The sequence below is a fragment of the Rhinolophus sinicus genome, chromosome 14 (assembly GCF_057876585.1).
Source record: "Rhinolophus sinicus isolate RSI-liver-muscle chromosome 14, RSI-T2T, whole genome shotgun sequence".
NCBI classification, from domain to species: domain Eukaryota; kingdom Metazoa; phylum Chordata; class Mammalia; order Chiroptera; family Rhinolophidae; genus Rhinolophus; species Rhinolophus sinicus.
In genome coordinates, this window is record NC_142514.1 from 7,521,290 (window position 1) to 7,537,821 (window position 16,532).

The window sequence follows — 16,532 nt, forward strand, 5'->3', positions numbered from 1 at the left end:
TTCCTAAAATCGGAAGTGGCAAAGACAGCATCTGTTACTGCTTTTCAAAATATAACCAGACCCTTAGTTGGATGGTCATAAACAAAATGACAACAGAACTTAAGAAGCCAGAAGCATTCGAGAATGGACTCCAAGTCTACCTATACGTCTTAAAAGATTCTCTAAGCCAGTCTCTAACAGCTGGGACCTTCCAAAGACCTGGAACCAGAGGTGCCATTTCTAACATTACTGCAAGTATTTTAAATCCCTAGAGCGTCACGTGGGTGGACCTATTTGTTACCCGACATTAGAACTTTAACCCCCACCCCCTCTTTTTTGGTGACTATGGAGGGAGAGGAGTTGGAAACCACAGAACACGCCTATAATGTATGGATTTAGCATTCGATGCCTCTGCATCTACTTTTTGTTACATATTAAAAAGGTTAAGTCAGATCAATGTATATAATTTTGGAATCTGATGAAAAAAACAATATTCAAAATTCAAAGGATAATATAAAGACTGAAAGAAGTGTAAATTGAAAAATAAGCTTTCTGGTCTAGGTCCGAGGCCACACTGGATCCCAAATCAAAATATCTGGCACGAAGGGGATAAACACATATGTGTATATTTATCACAAGACTCTTTTGGATGACATTGTGCTCAAAAGTGACTTGGAACAGAAGAGAGGGACGCTGAGGCAGCTAAGCATACAGAATCTGCACACTACGGAAACACAGACGTCCTAGGAACTATCTTAAAGCATTACAAAAACACTTGAAAGAAATGAGACGAGGGAGGTTCCAGTCAAGGTGGTGCAGTAGCCTAGAAACAACTCAGGATGATGCTTGCCAGAATCCTTTCACAATAATAAACCAAGAAATTTATAGGCGCAAACTGGATCCATAATAAATGCTTTGTTCTGACTGGGGGAATAAAAAAGATAAACCAAATCATGGCATCAAAGCAACAGTCTCAGGGACAATCACTGAATACAGTGCTAAATCACCACACCTGCTAAATCACCACACCTGCTAACTCCAAACAGCAAACCAGCTGTGCTGATAAAAGTGAAATGAAATGCCTTTCATTTGGCTTCTTGCTAACGAGAAAGGCTATCTGTTAACTAAATCACCGTTTTATGCCACATTGTAAATGATAATTGCCCATTGTAGAAAAATTTGGAAAATAGGGGAAAAAAATCACTGCTTAAACCACCCACTTAGAGATAATCGTTGTATTACTTTCTAAACTTTTCCCTATGTACATATATTTTTAATAGTTAAAATTACATTTATACCATTTTATATTCTATTTTATTCACATTATACTATAAAGATTTTTGCATGCATTAAAACTTTTCATAAACCAAACATTTTTTTTTTTTTTTTTTAGATTTTTTTACTTCCAGGACTTTTTTCCAAGTCACGCTGCTGTCCTTGCAGTCTTAGTTGTGGAGGGTACAGCTCAGCTCCAGGTCCAGTTGCCGTTACTAGTTGCAGGGGGCGCAGCCCACCATCCCTTGTGGTTGAGAGGACGCGCTCCAACCGAGCCATCCGGGAGCTCAGCGGCAGCTCAGCTCAAAGTGCCGTGTTCAATCTTAGTTGCAGGGAGCGCTGCCCACCATCCCTTGTGGGACTCGAGGAATTGAACTGACAATCTTGTGGTTGAGCCGACTGGCCCACGTGGGAATCGAACCGGCAGCCTTTGGAGTTAGGAGCATGGAGCTCTAACTGCCTGAGCCACCGGGCTGGCCCTATAAACCGAATTTTTAATGGCTATTTAAGACTTACTATTTAAAACAGTATTTTTTTTGGCAAATTCTATTTTCCAAAGACGACTGCAACATTATCTCCTGTTCCCATATGCTCTTCTAGAATCATGCTACTCTCCTATGAAGAGGTGGCAACCGTGTCTCCTCCCCTTGAACCCGAGTGGGCCTTTGTGACTACCCTGAACAACAGAGTACGGCAGAAGTGACACTATGTGACTTCCAAGGCTAGATCATACAAACAGCATGCACTTCCGTGGGGACACTCACTCCTGAACCCAGCCGTATTCTGTGAGGAAGATGGAGCAATCCATCACGCAGTGCGTGCGCAGAGGAACCAAGGCCCAGCCAGGCCCCAATTTCCAGTTGACAGTCAGCCCCAATGTGCCAGATATATGAATAAGCCATCTTGAAAGTAAACATTCCAGCCCCCAGACAAACACCCCCACTGACTGTGTGCAGCAGAGACAAGCTGTCCCCACAAGTCCTGCTCAGATAGATTCATGAGCAAAATAAATGACTGTTGTTGTTTCGGACCACTAAGTTTTGGGGTATTTGTAATGCAGCAATAAATAACTGGAATATATTATTATTGGAAACAGGTTATAGTAAACTATCACATAGTTGTTTTTCAGAGTTGTAAATGACTTTGTAAGTAAAATTTTGGACCTAAATCTACTAAGGAAAGGTCTACTAACAAGATTAAGTTGGATGCTTTTCCTGCAATAGGACTTTTTTCAATTTGCCTTTTTCTTTACCTTTTCCCCCCAGAAGTTAGCAAAATTAAAAGTACTAGCCCTTTCACGATTGCCTATTCCATTACTAATTCTTATATTAATACATCGTTTCCTACGTGCTGATCCTCTTGGTGCCAGCCTGAAGCTGGGAAGGAGGCGTCCCGACACATACCTGGCCATCGGGTTGTAGGCCTGAGCCAGGGCCCAGCACGAGCGCAGGGAGGGGGACGAGGAGTCCTTCAACAGCTCCAAGCTCAGCCGCCTCAGCCACTCCAGCCAGTCATCTTTGGAGACCCTTCTGGCAGCTCCCCAGGCCTGTAATCCCACAGGTGACAATGGAAAACCATCAACTTCAAGGGCCAATTGTCTATTTAATAGTTTACTTCTTTGATTTATAAAATTATACCTCTCCTGATAAAATTCCCCCAGAGCACAAACAAAAGAATAATATTTAATTAAAAGCCATAAAGCAAAAAGAGCAACCTCTCAAATATACCAGTGTAATGCAGAGTCTCAGCTCCCAGCAGGTGAACACAAGAGATGGTGAGGCCAAAAAGGAACAACAGAGCCATGGCTAGCAGGTTCAGACCACTATATTCTCGCTGGCGGCTGGTCGAGAAGCAAGCATCTGCCAGTACCCAACAAGGGGTCTTCCTGCACCACAGTCTCGCTGGCGACTGGGCGAGACACAGGAAGCAGGATCCGCACCATCTGCAATCGCATCATGCGCGCTCTCCATGCTTGCAAATGTAGCTGTGGCAGTCATATACAAAGCAATAGTGGCTAATGGCCAATTGGTTACAACTGACGGCCACCTAAAAACCGAGCCAGCACCTTTCCATGTGAGGTCGAGAGCCTGGAAACTGCGCTCCTGGCCCTGTCCCTACACAGTACAGAAAGTCTGTCTTACAACCAATTTGTGCTGGATTCTATCAGCAAAGCAGAGAGCTCTACAGACCCAGAATGGATGGGGACTGTCACATACGGACTGTATTCACTTAATGGCCTCCAGCAGTGTGTGAAGGGCCCTGGGCACTCTACAGTAGGACACTGGCTCAGCTGACAGCAGTCACACAGGGAAAGGGAAACTGCTCAGGTACACACCACCATGAATCATGTCAGGTAAGTGGTGAGCTCATGGCACTATGGTAGAATAACACAAAAGGAGTGGAGCAGATTTAATTTTTACTTTCTAGTGTATGCCCTCTAATTGTCCTCAAGACTCCAACCTTCCAGGCATCAAGAGTTACTCAGGGAAACTTCGATGGGTGGAAAGACTTGGGCTCTGGAGATGGGCAGTATAGTGCAGTGGCCAATAGCCATTCTCTGAAGCTCAGTGGCTTGAGCACAAATCCCAGTAATGTAACTTATGGGCTGTCTGACCTTAACTTATCTCCTCTGAGCCTCAGTCTCCTCCTCTGTAAATTAAGGATAATAGTTCCCACCTCATATGGTGTTTAAAGGTTTAACTAAGTATACATATGTGTAAAGGATTTATAACAGTGCTTGGCACAAAGTTAGTGCTGTGTGTGCGCGCGCCTGGTACTCGGAAGTTAGAAACACCTGGTTGGAATGCTGGCTCTGCCACTCAGCAGCTATGCACCCTGAGCGAATTACTGGTCTGTTGCATCTGGGCCTCAGTCTTCCGTATCTGGGCATAATGTATCTAAAGGGGCTAGCTGGGACAGATGAGCAAAAAAACGGTTGCAATTATTATCAAAATGACATCTCTTTGAATTGGCCTGGACCTAACTACTTTTAAAATAAATTTTTGAAAGACTTTTTCCAGCAGAACAGACATGTGGATCCTCCCTAAACCAGGAAAATCATGTATGTTAGTGAAGAACTTCTCAAGGGAAGTGGTCCAGGGAATGAGAGACCCCATGTGCTACAGCGCCTAACCATCAATGGCTGCTTTTGATGAGGTACCAATGGGGGACACTGCACACAAACTGTTATTTTATGTCAGAAGCCGAAGTAGAGCTACGACAAGAGACAAACTAAAAATTATGTGAAGGATTCTCAATGACCATACAATGAGACCCACTGAACTAGAAAGAAGTGACACCAGATACCAGAGACTTGCCTTTTAGGCCTTGTCCTGCTGAATGAAATGGGAACATCAAGTCCTTTTCTATCCAGGCATTTCGCTTCCTCCCTATACAATGGATCTCTGGATCGCTGCACCGTATGTAGCACGTGGCATTTTAAAAGTTGGACATATGAGTATAAAAGAAAGTTATCACTAGTCTTTTGCCCTCTAATGACACGAGGATGAGCCTGGGTAAAGCAGAGGAAATTCAGCACAGTAGTTAAGAGACTGGGCTCGGGAGTCACACTATCTAGGTCAAATCTTGGCTCCACCATTTACTAGATGACATTGGCAAATTACTTAACCATTCAGTGCCTCAACGTCCACATCTGTGAAATGGGGGTAGTAACGATAGCACCTAACTCGTAGTGTTACTGTGAAAATTAAAGGAATCGATATAGGTAAAGTGCTCACAACAATGCCTGACACATGGAAAGCACTCAACAAATGTTGGTTGCTGTTATTGCTACCATTGTTGTTATTAACCATTTGATAAAAGGGGTCTTCAAAAAAAGTCTGGGCCGGCCCGGTGGCTCAGGTAGTTGGAGCTCCGTGCTCCTAACTCCGAAGGCTGCCGGTTCGATTCCCACATGGGCCAGTGGGCTCTCAACCACAAAGTTACCGATTCAACTCCTCGAGTCCCACAAGGGATGGTGGGCTCTGCCCCCTGCAACTAAGATTGAACACGGCACCTTGAGCTGAGCTGCCTCCCGGATGGCTCAATTGGTTGGAGCGCATCCTCTCAACCTCAAGGTTGCTGGCTTGACTCCCACAAGGGATGGTGGGCTGCACCCCTTGCAACTAGCAACGGCAACTGGACCTGGAGTTGAGCTGCACCCTCCACAACTAAGACTGAAAGGACAACAACTTGACTTGGAAAAAAGGCCTGGAAGTACACACTGTCCCCCAATAAAGTCCTGTTCCCCTTCCCCGATAAAATCTTAAAAAAAAGAAAAAAGTCTTAGCTTAATGGATAACTGCACAATCTATCAGTCAGGCTAAGTCCCCCACATGGGCTTGTCCCCACTGCTATTTAATTTAAAACATAATCAACTCTCAATTCTCTGGTTCTATAGTAACTGTTTAAACGTCAGCCAGTTTCCTTTTGCCCTTCCACTGGCCAGACTGGTACAGGTTGATGGGATGCCAGCTTATGCATTTAGAAGCTAAGCCCAATAGGAGCTGCTGAAAATCCTGGAAAGAATTCCAGAGGTATATATATATATATATATATATATATATATATATATATATATGGGGGCATAATGTATATATGTATGTATAAATGTTTTCTATGTTTTCTGTACCATGTAAATCCTCTGTTAGCACAGCCAATAAAAGGTGACTGAGGTGACAAATTGTTATTTTGAAAGCTGGCCAAAACTAGTAAATATACCAATCCCTAATTATCACAACAAATATGCAGAAGCACAATTTACTTTTCGATGAAATGGAACTGAGTGGCAGCTGTGGGGGACTTTGCTTAGGGTTTTTGAACTTGACTTGTTCTCTCAGGTGAGATAAAAATTCCTTTTTCTGTTTGGCAAAGGTTATGCTTATTTTTCCAAGTGCTGGGTAGAAAGCAAAACTTCCTGGAAGCAAACTAGACTACTGGAGAATTTCCTAAAATAGAGACCAAAGCTCTAAAGCAGGGCGGACAGCTTCCTGGTTGGAAGGACATTCTGAACCTAGGCAGGCTGAAAACATCTGGGTGGAAAAAAGCACATCTGTTCTCTTTGCCTGGCCCCTCCCTCAAGTGTGAGGTGTCAGCAGGGTGGCCTCAAAACGGCCTGGGAATGCCAAGTGACTGATGACCTTTTTCTTCCTCCTGGAGTCTCAGACGAGCAATCATAAAACCCACAGACAGGAAGCAGCATCATTCCTGACCCAGGGATCTCTTACCACGCCATCTTCCACCATCGAACACCTCTCAGCTGTGGTCACTTCCGAGCTGTCTGGGCGGGTAAAGGCTGACACCACAGACAGTAATAAACCCCGAGTGTGGCTAAGCTGGGTGTGAACACATGCATACAGGTCTGCGTTCAAACCTTTATGGGCTTGGCCAAAGAAGAGAACGAGTCAGCTGGGACCCAGTCCTGCCCAGTTCTTTACCTCCATCTGCTGTTACACATGACATGCAGCTGCCTTGGGGCAGCTGCTAATAAAGGAAGAGGAATACCATGTTGAAATCCAAACTGGATTTCACTCATCAGAAGCACTAAAGACTAACGCAAAATGGGGAAAATAAGCAACCTGGTCTTTTTATTTAAAAGTCAGTGATGAACCTATGCTAGATTATTCTGCTCAGACCCATTACAGAGATTTTGAAACTGCCTGCTTTTAAGTGGATGGCTGATGGCATACAGGGTGAGAAGCTGGTTACACCCCAGCTTTGGTCGGCACAGAGAATTCAGTACTTACTTATCTGCAAAGATCTAAAACCTCGCTACTCAAAGTGCGGTCCATAAACCAGTACCATCGCCATCACCTGGGAGCTTGTTAGAAATGCAGAACGTCAGGCCTGACCTCATCCGCCTGAATCAGAGTATTTTAACAAGCTCCCCAGCAGCTGACAAAGCCCTTGAGCCTGAGAAGTTTGAGAAGCACTACTTTGAAGAGCCTGAATCAGTCTCAGTGCTAACCAGGGGCTCACTGGTTGCGTTCCATTCACGCAAAAAGAGAATGATATTTTCAACAAAGTGTCCTACTGTCAAAGCTCCAAGGGAGCACAGAAGGACACTGTGTTCTTTATTTTCCCTCTAATACAAAAATTTATAATTCAGACACCCTGAAAAAGACAAAATGACCTAAGTTCATGATACGTAGATTTTCAGAAAAATGCTTGGGCTTGTTTTTGGTTGTTTTAAACCGAAGGTGGCAAGAGCTGAAAGTTTTGAACAAGAGAAGAGCAGGGCTCTGCTTTCCAAGCTCCCTCAAAAACAATGGACCTGCCTTTTGGAGGTTGATGGTGCTGACGTGCAGTTTCTTCATGGGTCCCGTTTCTACCGGCCCACTAGCCAATGCATCCCCCTGGCCACTCCTCAGCATTCGATGCTGGTAAATCAAAGGGTCCTCCTCTTCATCAGCAAGGGTGTAGCCCTGCAAGAGATTATACATGGAACCTGTAACTCTACGAGGTGCTTGCTCCCCGTTTAGAAAACATCCTTAATTAAGCCTTGGGAGGTTCCCACCTTCTGGAAGAGCCAGGATGCAAGTGTGGCTCCCTGTTTGGACAAAATGAATCACAGGCGGGCTGTATTCCCCACCACAGACCAGTCTGTGTGGGTCCCTGACAAGCACTGACAATAGTACGAATATACAACCGGCAAAAAGGAAGCAACTGTGAGCAATGATAAAGGGATGAGGAGTTGCCTGTGTTTGTGTGGTTTTCAGATTGGAAACCACAGAATGGTTTGCACATTTTTTAATGGTTAAAGAAAATCAAGAGAAGATGAATATTTTGTAACACGTGAAAGTTACTGGAGAATGATATTACTGGAATGCAGCCAGGCTCATTCTTTTTTGTGTGCATATGGCTGCTTTCAGGCTACAGTGGCAAAGACCGCAGAGCCTGCAAAGCTGAAAAAATTTACTGTCTTTACAGAAAAAGTTTGCTGATGTCTAGTTCAGAACTAAAAAGCTAGATATATTCCCATAGCTCAGATTACAAGAATACCAATCAGAAAGACAAGGCAGGAGGGGGGAACCTTGAAACAAAAAGGAGGTGCACTTCACCTTGACAATCCTGCAGATGAGGACATCATAGCGCTGATGGTTGATTCGGTGTCTCACCAGAACTTTATTCACCATTGGAATGAAAATTTGGTACTATGACAGGAGAGGAAGGTCAGAAACCATTACTTTAGAGCGTGGAAAACAGAGAAAAGGGTATTACACCCACTGCATTACAGCCACTTCTTCCGGGTTTGGGGCTAGCTCTGTGGTATTCAGAAACGTCACTTTTTACCCCTCCTGCTAGAAATCTCGTCATCATTTCCCCTCTGGGTTATGGCAACAGCCTCTGCTTCCACTCTTGGCCCAGTCTATCCTTCCACATGGCACTGAGAGTCATCATTTTTAAGTGTTAGGTCATATCACAGTCTTCCTGTGCTCAGAACTGTCCACAGGCTTCTAGTCTTGCTCACAGTGAAAGCCAAAGTACTTACAATGGCCTATAACAGTGCTTGGAACATGGCCTCAGAATCACCTGGGGGCTTATGAAACCAGGGATTGCTGGGCTCCATGGCCCGAGGTCCTGAATCAGTGGGTCTGGGGTGAGGCCCGTGAACCCGTGTTTCTAACAAGTTCCCAGCTGAGTAAATTAGGACACTGCTCATCTGGGATCCCATTTTGAGACTCACGGGCCTGCAACACCTCATTTCCACTCCCCACCCCAGTCCTGCCCTATCTCTATGACCTTTTCCAAGCACTTTCTCCCTGGTTCCCTCCTCTGAAGTCACACTGCTCTCCTGCTGTTCCTTGAACCCTTCAAGCATGCTGCCAGCTCACATCTTTCCATTTGCTAATGCCTTCCGCCTGCATCCAACTCTCGGGCTCGAGCCTTTACTTTATTTAGGTCTCTGCTCAAATGTCAACTTATCAGAGGTGCTCCCTGCCTACGCTGAATAAACAGCATCTCTCCCACTCCCACCCATCACCCTGAGGACACAAACTGTGTTTATTAGCTTTGCTTCATCGGAATGTAAACTCTGTGAGAACAAGGACATCGCTCTGTTTACTATGCTATCCCCAGAACAGCACTTTACGCACATAGGTGGCTCAATAAATATTTGCTGAATAAATGAAGAGGAAAAACAGCACAAGTAATTTCCCGTTCTCTGACAGAGGCTTGAGACCTACAGACTACCATGGAGAGGGTCACAGGCAGGCGGACGAGCACGCCTGTTAGGACTCCTGCCTTACCTTCTTCCCCAGCTGAAAGACGAGCGAAGACAACGTGTCCATGGCTGTGGGACGCAGTTCTGGGCTCTGGTCCAGCGTCCGAACAATCGGGTGAATGATCCGGGAGGCGTAGTCAGTGAAATCCAGGGACTCCGTCAGGCGGTCCACTGTCTCTAATGCTGCCCTACAACAATCGCTAACATACAGTAACGGCTAACATACAGCCCCGCAGGGAGAGCAGTGGCTGAGGGGTACCCTCACAATCAGCACCGAATGGAAAGGAATGGCTTCCGAGGGATTTTGGGTGACATGGATCCAACAAACATTCCAGTGGGATGGGGACAGTTAAGATGTCCATAAACCTGGGACATTTCTGGACTAAAATATTGGGAGTTGAAATAACAACAACAAAACAGAAAGATGGCCTGGGAGCTTCAGAAAAGGACGTTTTTGACAAAACATTAAAAGCTTGATGGCCGTTAGTCCCAAAGGGCAGGTGCTTACTTTCGAGATGGCAGTGGAACTTCAGGGGCATCAAACAACTTCACAATAGGGGGCAGCAACAAATGGAGGTAGTCATCCAGGTTGGCGCCAAACAGCTGGATTGCAGCCAGCAACTGCAACAGGCAGCAAAAGCACAGAGATGAACAAACACAGCCCGGTGTCAAGCATCTAAGTGCACGGGGAAGGGGCAGTGGTATGGATACTTCAAACTTCTGTGGGGACTCTGAAAAACCTTTAATAAGTGGCTGTGAACTATATTCTTTTGGTAGTATTCCACCCCGCTCCCCCATTTTATTTTGCTTATATATTACTTTGCCTTCTCTGAGTATATTTCAATCGATAACGAATCTCACTGGATAACAGAGAGAATTGGTCTGGGATAAAACATTTACCAAGAATAACCCATTAAATGAGACAAAACAGAAGGATAATCAGGGACTGTAAACATTCTGCAAACTGTAAGCTGCGTGAGGCGGGAATTAATGTTCTTCGGGTTCAAATTCGTGGATCAAGCCCCATCTGGCCATTCAGAACCGGGTCTCGCCGCCGAGCTGACTATGCAGGGACGCTGATGGATGCTGGACGCCTGTCTAGATGATGCTCTGGGTTACTCACCTTGATGGAGACGATGCGGCCTGGGCTGTTATCGTGCATGAAGACGCGCAGCATGTGTGGGATCAGCTGGGGCAGGTAGAGCTTAAATTCACCGCCAAGAGCTACCACAATTTGCTCAATGAGAAGAATGATCGTGCTCTGGATTGAGGTGTTCATGACCCAGAATTCCTATAAAGAGGGAAGACACAGGAAGAAGCAAAGCCATGTGCCCTTCTGCTAAAATGCGAACTAAGGAACTAAGATGAACTAAGATGGCCAAAAAGAAGGGAAAAATGTAGTGAGCATGGCCTGTGCCAAGATGAGCTCCTTCCCCACCCTCCTCTCCCTGGGCCTCCTGGTATCCTGTCACCATCACAGGAACAAATTAAACTGCATTTCTCCAAATGCACGAGGCTCCTTTGTTCCTCTGTGCCTTGCCCATGCTGCTCTTTGCCTAGAATGCCACCGCTTGCTCACCTCAGCCCTATCTGTCATTCTAGACCTGGCTCAAGCCTCACTTCTCCTATGAAGGCTTTCCTGTTCTCCTTCCTATTATCCACGTTGGGTCCTCTGGCCCTCCTCTTCTCTAGCACCTGTAATACTTCATTTGCCACCCTCCTACTACTAGATAGTTAAGCGCAAGAAACCCCTTGGATCCACCTCTGTCTCCCCAGAATCTGGCAGAACACCTGGCATATTGCAGCCATCCAAACACACGTTTATAGAAGGAACAAGTAAGTCTGCGTCACTCTAGAAGCTCTCATCGTCCAGGGAAGATTCTTTACTTTGGGTAACACCTTGTCTCTACCCAACGAGGGCGATGCCAGTGTTAGCAACATTTCCTGCCCTTGCTGGATTTATTTAGACTTTGCTAGAGAGCATCTGACATCTGTCCCACGTCATTTTTGGACCTTGATAGTGCCAGAACAGGACCACTTTCCTATACCCATATAATTAGATTCCACATAAGTTACTAAAATAAAAACTTGCTCAATTGGCCACAGATCCTGCCTCAGGACTGGAAGGCAAATTGGTCCAAGTCTCTGACTCCAGGAAAAGCTGTCACTTAAGTCAACTAAAAAAGACAGTTGCCTACTGCTTTCTTTAAAACCTCCAGAGTAGGAGACAATGATAACAGAAACTGTAATGATGGCAGCACATGCTTATTAATACTCTTGGGCCCCCGAATAATTCAGAGTGAAGTCAATGAAAAAAATAAAAAAGGATAACTCTTCAGGAGAAAGGCTTTATAGAATCATAAGGTACTTTCATTAAAAAAATTTTTTTCTTGAAGCATAATAGTTTAGAAAGTAAAATCCATACTAAACGATGCTGCTAAAATATTCTTTTTCTGCTTGAACAGAGAAGTACTTTCTCTAAAAAAGCTATGTTCTCTAGGTAAAATGCTTTGCCAAAGAAACACCATAGATTTTATGGCCTCCACGATGCATCTGATGTTGATTTGCTTGGACCAAACTCTGCCTTCTTTAGAGAAAGCCCACCTACTTCCCGACTGCATTACTTTCGGCTCCTCACAGGGGTTTTTCTACCTCAAAGAAGCCAGGCAGTCTGCCCAGGGAGGTGGCTGGATCACTGTTCACGAAGACTGTTCTCTTTCTGGGCTCGGGGGAGCTCATTAAAATGCCCAGGATCAACAGCCAACAGAAGAGCCCAACTACACCTTCACTACCTTGGAAGAAATGAAAGCTGTATTTTGCAGGTGTGAGGCTCTCGGCCTCAAATCCCTACGTGTGGGTCGTAAGTCTTTTTGGGGGGATAATCAGATTATTTCCGCTTCAAACCATGAGTACACTGCTTCCTCCCTCCCCTGCCCCCCAGTACGAGCCTTCAGGCTCTTTACCATTCTGCCTAACTCTTCTCTGTACAGAGGCCTCTGTGGCAGGAGTCAGGGAACAGAGCAACTTTAATTATTTACACGGGTAGGAGTTTTTCAGTGCTGAGACCCAGTTTCGGGCAAGTTCCATTTTTGAAGCCAGCCACTTTGATTTCAGTCCTGCTGCTTCCTTGAAGCTAACTACAAAGGTCTGGTGTAGAAGAACAGAAATCACTGGAAGAATTGCCTTCTAATTCTTTGAGGACACAGCCAGCTCTTCAAAGCAACCTTCCCAACAGAGACGTTTAAATTATATAGAACAGCAGGAAGCAGGCCTCCCCCTCACGCAGCAAGTCAACGCTGCCATCAATGGGGAGGCCTCTGCACCTGCTTAAAGCAAGTTATCAAATCTGGGACGTGAGCCTCTTCTCATGTGCCACTGCAGTCAGGAGGCGGCATTTATGCTTCTGAAGGTAGAGGGTAAAGCCTCACCTTCTCCCTCAGCGCCTGCCGAAGCCCAGCATATTTCACGGCCCCAGGAAAACCCCCTCCCCAGTGCTCTCTAAGGCCATGGTTTTATGGGCAGTAAGAAAGAGGGCTTTCGTGGGAATAGTAAAACACTGTTGTGATATTAAAGTGAAATTGCTTTGTCGTATGTGAGGCAAAGAACTCAAGAGTCTATTTCTGGCAGAACAATTACCTCAGCCTTCACACCTTGTACTCTGGTACCTCGGAGCCTGCAGCAACAGCCCTGCTCCCCCTTTCTCAATCCAGTGGGACACCTTGCTCCACTTTTTTATACTCGGGTTGTAAGAGCTCTACCACGACCCATGAAAAAACGTCCAGGTTATCCAAACCCACTTCTGAATATCCCTTGACCCAAACACTGACGAACAGGACAAAGCATTCATTTCCACTCACTCTCATGAGGGTGACTATTTCATCCATATAAGGTCTGATGTGGCTCTTCACAAAGGACACCAACATTCCCAGCTGCTGGAACAGAAACTGAAAGAGAGAAAAGTTGGCACCGTGAAGAATGCAGAATTCCCAGGTTTATCCTAAGTCCATGGGAAAGAATAAAGACAACTATGAAATCAGTTTCCGCACCACCCCATGTACAGAGAATGTTTGAAGGAATCAGACTTATCACCTTTAGTGGCGATGGTGGTGGGGGCTAAAAACAACCATCAACGGCTTTATACACCAGGCAAGTCTGGCTTGGGGGCCAGACTGGCTGTTTTGAGTCATTCTGTCACCTATTAGCTTTGTGACCTTCATTTCACCTTTCTGAGCCCAGCCTATTCAGTGAGAAAATGGAGATAATCCTATTTGTCTCACAGGCTTGTTGTAAGAGTTAAATGGGACAATAATACCTGGAAAGCACTAGAACAGGGGGACATGAATACTGTTAAGTGCTCAATGAACATCAGCTATCATCGAAGGATTCTGGAGTCACTAGAGACTTAAAAATAGACAAAGTTTTAATCAACTATAAACGTCTTTTTTGTTTATTCAGCCCCAATTCACTACTACCGTATTTCCCCGAAAATAAGACCTAGCCGGACAATCAGCTCTAATGCATCTTTTGGAACAAAAATTAATATAAGACCCGGTATTATATTGTTATGTTATATTAATTATATTATAGCCAGTATTATATTATATTATATATTATATTATATTACATTATATTATTATATTATATAAGACCCGGTCTTATAGTAAAATAAGACCGGGTCTTATGTTAATTTTAGTTCCAAAAGACGCATTAGAGCTGATTGTCTGGTTAGGTCTTATTTTCAGGGAAACATGGTACGTACTTTCTAAAATAAATACAGCTAACACTTATGGGCACTGTAGTTCATTTATAGTAATTAACTCAATTAATTAAGTCTGAATTAATTAGCTAACTATCAGAAATTATGAACCAAAACAGCAAGCAAATTGTGAAGGGATGGAATAAGGAGATTCTATTTAGGTTGGTACTTGGCAACTATAAGAAGATATTCCATCCACTAAATAAAGCTGAGAATAAGAAGGGTTTGGGGGAGGGAAACCCCAACTACTTTCCAGGTTAAAGATGTCTAAAGGGAGTAGTTTTTATTTTGTTATGATATTGAGATAGTGCTACATGTCAACACTAAGTAACAAACATATCCTAAATCCCCCTCCCCAAAAGATTTTTATAGCTCTCTACACCTGTGTTGCCCTCCATTAATAAGGATAATTTAGAGATGAACATACATATTTTCACTCTTCTTCACATTTCGAAACTCAGCTAAGTTAAGGACAAATAAAAAGTGTTCCAAATAGTGAGTAGTGAACTTACAGAACTCATTACCTGAACAGGTGGGATTGACAGGACATATAGGATTGGGCTCAAAGAGAGTCTGGACTAATTCTCTACTGACAGGGACACCAATGGATTCTAAGGTGGTTAGAACCCGGTCACCGTATGGCACGGGTTCAACTTAGTACAGCCATCACTACATCTGCTGGGCCCCTCCTCACAGAATCACTGCTGACAGTTTTTGTCAAATGGTCCCTATAAAAGTACATTACAGAGATCCAGGGACACAAGGCTCCAAATATAATGGTTCTTTAGTTACATATTTGTTATGCGAAACCTGAAAGAAGATAGAAAGTCTACGCTGGAGAAAAAGCAGGGCACTGGGGATGCAGGGAGGTCAGGGAAAACCATGAGACAGAAAAGACAAAAGCTTCCGATCCTGGCTGTCATTTCGATCCTGGCTGTCATTTCGTATTAGGTGTAAACGGGGAAGCCTCTCCGGTGGCTGATTCATAACGAGTGGTGACACATGCAAGCAGACAGGCAAGTGCCTCACTCAGGAAAGAGGCCGAGTGGCCACCTCATTTCCTCTCCCTTAGAGTCTTTCACAAGTTTTTTCTCTTCCCTCTCTCCTCAACGTTAGTGTTTTAATAGAACACATAGTTTTGTTCTTGAAATATGGTGGATTCGAGCTCCTCCCAAATGCCCCTGCGTAAAAATGATGCATAAAAGATAACAAACACTGTCATTAGATTATCAGAACTGAGATCTTTCACATAAAGCCAGACCTTCAAAGGGCTACATATTAAGAGAAATGGTGAATCCCTGCCTCCTCCCACCCCAAATCTGTCCACTGGCACAAGGAGACAAAGAAATGTGTCAGTCTTGATGGAAGGTCTAGGTAGGAAAAAATCTCCCCTAAGAGTTTGTAATTTCAGGCCACTGTCATACGGTTTAGGGGGTTGTTGTAACTCTCTGTGTGGCCTGAGAAGCTATAAACCAAGAAATTAAAGTTCTGGATCACCTGGCAGAAGCAAATGCAAATCCTCTCTGGAGATGCAACTTCAGAGCAGATTTTCTAGTACTGCTCCAGGGAAAGCCCAGCTGAACAGGATACATGATCCCAAATTATAAAACACACAGGACGGACCACTGCAAACATGACTCAGTGAGAACAATAACAGAATTAGACCCATCAAGGATTACTTTATATATTGAAATTTTGGATAGAAAACAAACCTGCTTAAAATGCTCAAAGAAATAAGCGAGAATTTAAAAAAATAAGAAACAAGATACCACCCAAAGATACTGTGCATATTTGAAAGAACCTAGTATAACTTCAGAAATTAAAAAAAAAAAAATGTAGCTGCAACTAAAATTTCAATGACAGGTCAAAAAGACATAGCTGAAGAATCAGAGAACACAAAATGGATGTGAAGAAACATCCAGAATGTATCTTTGAGAGACAAAGATGACAAAAATGGAATGGAATCTGAATCTAACCAAGCCTCTAAATCTAACCAGTTTACAAGAAGTTAAAAGATACCATGAATAGTCAATCAGCCAAGTCCAGAATGAAAGATTCTATAGGACAAATGTATGATATGAAAACAATGGGGGAAAAAGAATAGATGGAACGAGAACTGGATAATATAAACCACATGCCATGTGTAGACCTTAATTGAATTCTGATTTGAATAAACCAAATATAAAAAGACATTTTTAAGACAAACGAGGACATCTGAAGGAGGATTGATCTTAGATGATATGAAGGACTTACTAACTTACTACTTATTTTGTAGGTGTTGTAATTGTGGTTATATGGAGG

At 44.0% G+C, this 16,532-nt stretch overlaps 1 protein-coding gene across 2 annotated transcripts in view; it reads right to left on the reverse strand.

The window, feature by feature from the left end:
• Window positions 1-16,532, reverse strand: part of MTOR (mechanistic target of rapamycin kinase) — a 115,982-nt gene that overhangs the window by 71,036 nt on the left and 28,414 nt on the right. For both annotated transcript variants that reach the window (XM_019746727.3, XM_019746728.3), the window contains exons 20-26: window positions 13,333-13,419; window positions 10,599-10,766; window positions 9,984-10,096; window positions 9,501-9,663; window positions 8,313-8,405; window positions 7,530-7,676; window positions 2,658-2,800 (exon numbers count right to left, since the gene is read on the reverse strand). In XM_019746727.3, coding sequence (XP_019602286.3) covers window positions 2,658-2,800; window positions 7,530-7,676; window positions 8,313-8,405; window positions 9,501-9,663; window positions 9,984-10,096; window positions 10,599-10,766; window positions 13,333-13,419 — 914 coding nt within the window. The remainder of the gene's footprint in view (window positions 1-2,657; window positions 2,801-7,529; window positions 7,677-8,312; window positions 8,406-9,500; window positions 9,664-9,983; window positions 10,097-10,598; window positions 10,767-13,332; window positions 13,420-16,532) is intronic.